Source organism: Cyprinodon variegatus, unplaced genomic scaffold, assembly GCF_000732505.1.
Source record: "Cyprinodon variegatus isolate N-32 unplaced genomic scaffold, C_variegatus-1.0 Scaffold57, whole genome shotgun sequence".
Classification (NCBI taxonomy): Eukaryota; Metazoa; Chordata; class Actinopteri; order Cyprinodontiformes; family Cyprinodontidae; genus Cyprinodon; species Cyprinodon variegatus.
This window is the reverse complement of record NW_015150510.1, coordinates 857,830-862,165: the sequence shown is the minus strand read 5'-3', so window position 1 is coordinate 862,165 and position 4,336 is coordinate 857,830. Positions and strand designations below refer to the sequence as shown.

The window sequence follows — 4,336 nt, the reverse complement described above, 5'->3', positions numbered from 1 at the left end:
ATCCATCTTATCTATCAACTTATGATTAATAGATGAGCGACTTTGGAAAAAAAATATAAAACAAAGAAAGAAAACCTCTTAAGACAATATTTCCATTAACATAAGGAATTTACAGAATTAAAAAGAAATCCTGATTAGATTTGAACAATTTGTTGCTGTAGTTGTACGAAATACTGACAAAATAAACTAGTTTAGCTCCATAGGAAACCAATAGAAGTTAACAGACCAGAAGTTGTAAATCAAAATGTATTTCTGTCTAGATCAAAAATATGTGACTCAAATGAACATGAGGGATAGAGATATAGAGCTTAAGATAATAATAGTAGTAATAATTGAACTTTATTGATCTCAAAGTGGAGAAATTTGACCAGCATTTAACCCATCCCTTTACGGAGCAGTGGGCTGCCATTGTTTGGCACCCAGTGAGCAGTGAGGGGTTTAGGGTCATGCTCAGGGACCGAGGGTGCAGACTGTGGGGAATTTGGGTTATTCACTGGCTACTTGCATCCTTCTTAGAGCACTAGCTCTAACCACTAGGCCAACACTCCCCTCAATAAGATTGTCTTTTAATTTTAAGAAGTCTTTTAATCTATGTTCTTATTTGTTTGAAACCTAAAAGAAACGGAAGAAACATCATTTCACTATATGGTTTCCCTTTTTAAGATATTCATGTTTCCCTCAAAACAAGAATTTGGACCAAAAAAGAGCTTTATTTTATTATGAGGTGGATTTAGTAATAGAAGTAAAGCAGTTGTGACTTTAGAGTTGATACAAGTAGTTAATGGCTGCTGTTTTATCATTTTAAAATATGTCTTGTTTGGATGTTTTATGGGCAACTCATTTCCAAAGAAATAACAATAACTTCTGGTATTGCTTTGACTTTAAGGATGCAGAACGAGTGCGTCTGGATAAGGAGCGTCTGGCTGCCCGTCTGGAAGGCCACAAAGAAGGCATCGTGCAGACGGATCAGATCAGGTACTATGCCATATATGTTAATGTTTATATCTAAAAACATTAAGGGATTTACACCGAACTCAATAAATCAGATTCTTTGAAAACAGAGACCGTAAATCTTGTTCATCTTCATCCAGATCACTGTCTGAGGCCATGTCGGTGGAGAAAATCGCAGCCATCAAAGCCAAGATTATGGCCAAGAAACGTTCGACCATCAAAACGGATCTAGACGATGACATCACGCTGAAGCAGAGAAGCTTCGTGGATGCAGAGGTGGATGTCACCAGAGATATCGTCAGCAGGGAGAGAGTTTGGAGGACCAGGACGACGATCCTCCAGAGCACTGGAAAGGTCAGAACTAGGGCTGGGCAATTCATTGCATTTGCAATATAATAGCAAATTTAACAAAATGCAATTTTTCATATCGCACTTAATTTTGGTTGCATTAGATTTAACAAGAGACATACAAAAAAATGTGTCACTGCAGCTCTTTAGGGGGCAGTTATACAGTTAAAGTGGGTTTTCTGCTACATAGAAACGTTTAGAGAGTTGCAGCTAGCTTTCATTCCATGCACGCAAAAATCAAGCTTTGAAGGCTAGGTCTGGGCGATATGGCCTAAAAATAAAATATAAATTTTTTTATTATTCCAATTACAATTTTTTACAAATTCCGACTTTCCCCATACTTATTAACTTCCATCCGATCATCGGCGCTCCGTTGTGCATATTTACATTAAACACAGCCATACGCTTTAAATGGCACCGGTTAAACTTTTACCAATATAGACTTGTTATACAGTCTTAGAAAGCTTAGATTCTCCACAATTCAACCACCAAGTTAATTTTATGGAAATAATCAGCACCAAAGCACAATTGATAAAGATACAGCAGTGAATTAAATCAGAATTTTTAAAAATAAAGATTCGACTTCCTACCTTTGAAGTGATCCTCAGGCCGTATTATAGATCCAATCTTAAATTTGTTATTTTGCATTTGTCCGTAAGCTTCCACAGATAAAAGCTAATCTTAGCGTATTCGTAATGAAAACATTAAATGATGAGAAAAGTTTATTTATTACCATCAAAAAAGTCCCATCCTTATAACTAATGCTAACAGTTTTGCTAATTACCCTAGCTCCCACAAACATTTCCAGTTGATGTTTGGTATGTTTGTTTTCCTCACCTTCCAACTCAGGCTTCTAGCTGAGGTTTAGGGTTGATCATCCCAGAGAGACTGGCATTTTTCTTATTCTGCTTCATGCCTTGGTTTAAGATGCTGAAAAGGTTTGTAGTGCTGCTGCCTTCAAATGCGACTGCCTTTAGGCAAATGTTGCAGCGTGGGGTTTGTTGCTCCAGGTCTGTTGTAGTAAACCCAAATCCGTTCCAAACATAGGATGATTTTATTCCTTTTTTCTGGACCAATTTTCCACTTTCACCGGTAACATGAGACATCGCTGATTGGACGACGGCGCCGTTTGACCCTTGAACCGGAAGTCATTCTGCCTGCTGCGGCTTTTGAAAACATGGATATTGTCGGCGCCCCAAACATAGCTGCCGTTATCCAGGGATATTTTGAATCAGGACATACGTACGAGGTGATACTGGATATGCTCAAGACTAATCACGAAATTTCAGTTAGTTTGCGTACACTGAAGACACACTTAAAAGAAGCTGGACTGTTCAGACGATGCAACTTCCGGTTCAAGGGTCAAACGGCGCCATCATCCAATCAGTGATGTCTCATGTTTCCCACTGGTACCTACCTTTTCCGATAGGTTAATGTAATTGTGTTTTTCTTAATGTAGTTGCGCTTTTCTTTATGTAGTTTTGTTTTTCTTAATGTAGTTGAGCTTTGCTTTATGTAGTTGCGATTTCCTTAATGTAGTTGCACTTTTAGATTTGTAGTTGCAATTTGCACTTCAGGGCCACCGTAACTGTGGTAGCAATACTCCATCTACGGAAGATCCAGGAAGCCAAATTGCGGCGTTATACAAAAAAATCTATTTTTTAATCGCACACAACAACAAATTTGAATGAATTCATTGAATTAGGTCTACTTTCAAGCTTTCACAAAAAACTGAAACTCATTTATAAAACATCTACCAGCTTTTAGTTGGTGCAAAGGAAAATCGAAAAAACATTGCATTTGAAATATTAGTCAAAAATAATTGCAATTTTTATTTTTATCCAAATCATTCAGCTCTATTCAGAACCTACATTATGTCCCAACAAGATGAACCATCAAAGCATCTTCCTGAGAACCTTTAACCTCACATTCACCCCGGCAGCCATCATTGGATTACTGTTATCAGTAATTCATCTGAGAAATGTTTCCCTCCCTACTGGCTCCGTGTTTCTAGTTCTGCTCTTTAGCTTCAGGCCATGTTGACGTTGCTGCAGAAAACTCCCCAGGAGATTGGATTCTTCTAGAATCTAAGGGGCTTGCTGAATGAGAAACGCCAAATCAGAACTTAATGTTCTGTTAAATGGGGATTATGTAATATCCACACAGGGAGGTTGACAGCAGCTTCACATATGCTGCAGTGATAAATATCTGTTCCCGCCCACGCTGGGAGAAATGCTGCTGAGCAAAACCGTAGCAGAGCGGAGCCACGCTGAGAGGAGCTGCACAAATGGTCCAAAAAGTTCCTGTTCTGACCACTAGGTGGCTGCAGAGGTTTAAAATAGTGTAGTCTGGGTTTGATATTTTCCACATAATTTATTATTAAAATGCAGTATAAAAACTTTTCAATTGCAGCTTTTTTTCAGCATCATTAGTTTTATGTTTAACATTAAATGTCTCATTGGGATATTTTTTTTTCCTCACCCTTTTTTTTTCTTCAGTCTTAGAAAATCTGACATTTGATAAAATGGTTTTCTTATGTTTGGAAAGGAAAACCTTTTTCATAATTATCCAGACTTTTTTGTGTGGTATCTTTTAGTATATCTAAGCGATAAAACTCAGACTCTATAAAGGAATTAAACCTTATTTAACTTTAATGCTTTCGGTTTTTACTGGGGCTGAAGCAATTAATCAGTTTATTTCTTTCAACTGTATTTTGTGTTTTTTATAATACAAAAACCAAAGAAAAAACAAGAAGAAAAAACAAAGAACAAGCTGGGGGGAGACTACATTACCATATTTTCCAAAGTTTTTTTTTTTTTTCTTATGGTTGGGTTTTGACCTTGAACATAGACCACTTCTGCCATTTTTTCTCAAAGTGTCCTCCTTTAAGTCTCAGACGAAAAGTAAATTTTTCCATGGCGTATAGTTCGTCTAAAATATTTAGCCATTGTTCAAGCCCAGGTGGGTCACTTTTCAACCAATTCCTTGTCAATGCCTTTTTGGCAGCATCAGTAATATTTTGCAGAGGTAAATGTCT

The 4,336-nt window shown here is 37.3% G+C and overlaps 1 protein-coding gene across 1 annotated transcript in view; it reads left to right on the top strand.

The window, feature by feature from the left end:
• Positions 1-4,336, top strand: part of cdc73 (cell division cycle 73) — a 39,936-nt gene that overhangs the window by 4,840 nt on the left and 30,760 nt on the right. The window contains exons 6-7 of the mRNA XM_015371374.1: positions 887-975; positions 1,092-1,305. Coding sequence (XP_015226860.1) covers positions 887-975; positions 1,092-1,305 — 303 coding nt within the window. The remainder of the gene's footprint in view (positions 1-886; positions 976-1,091; positions 1,306-4,336) is intronic.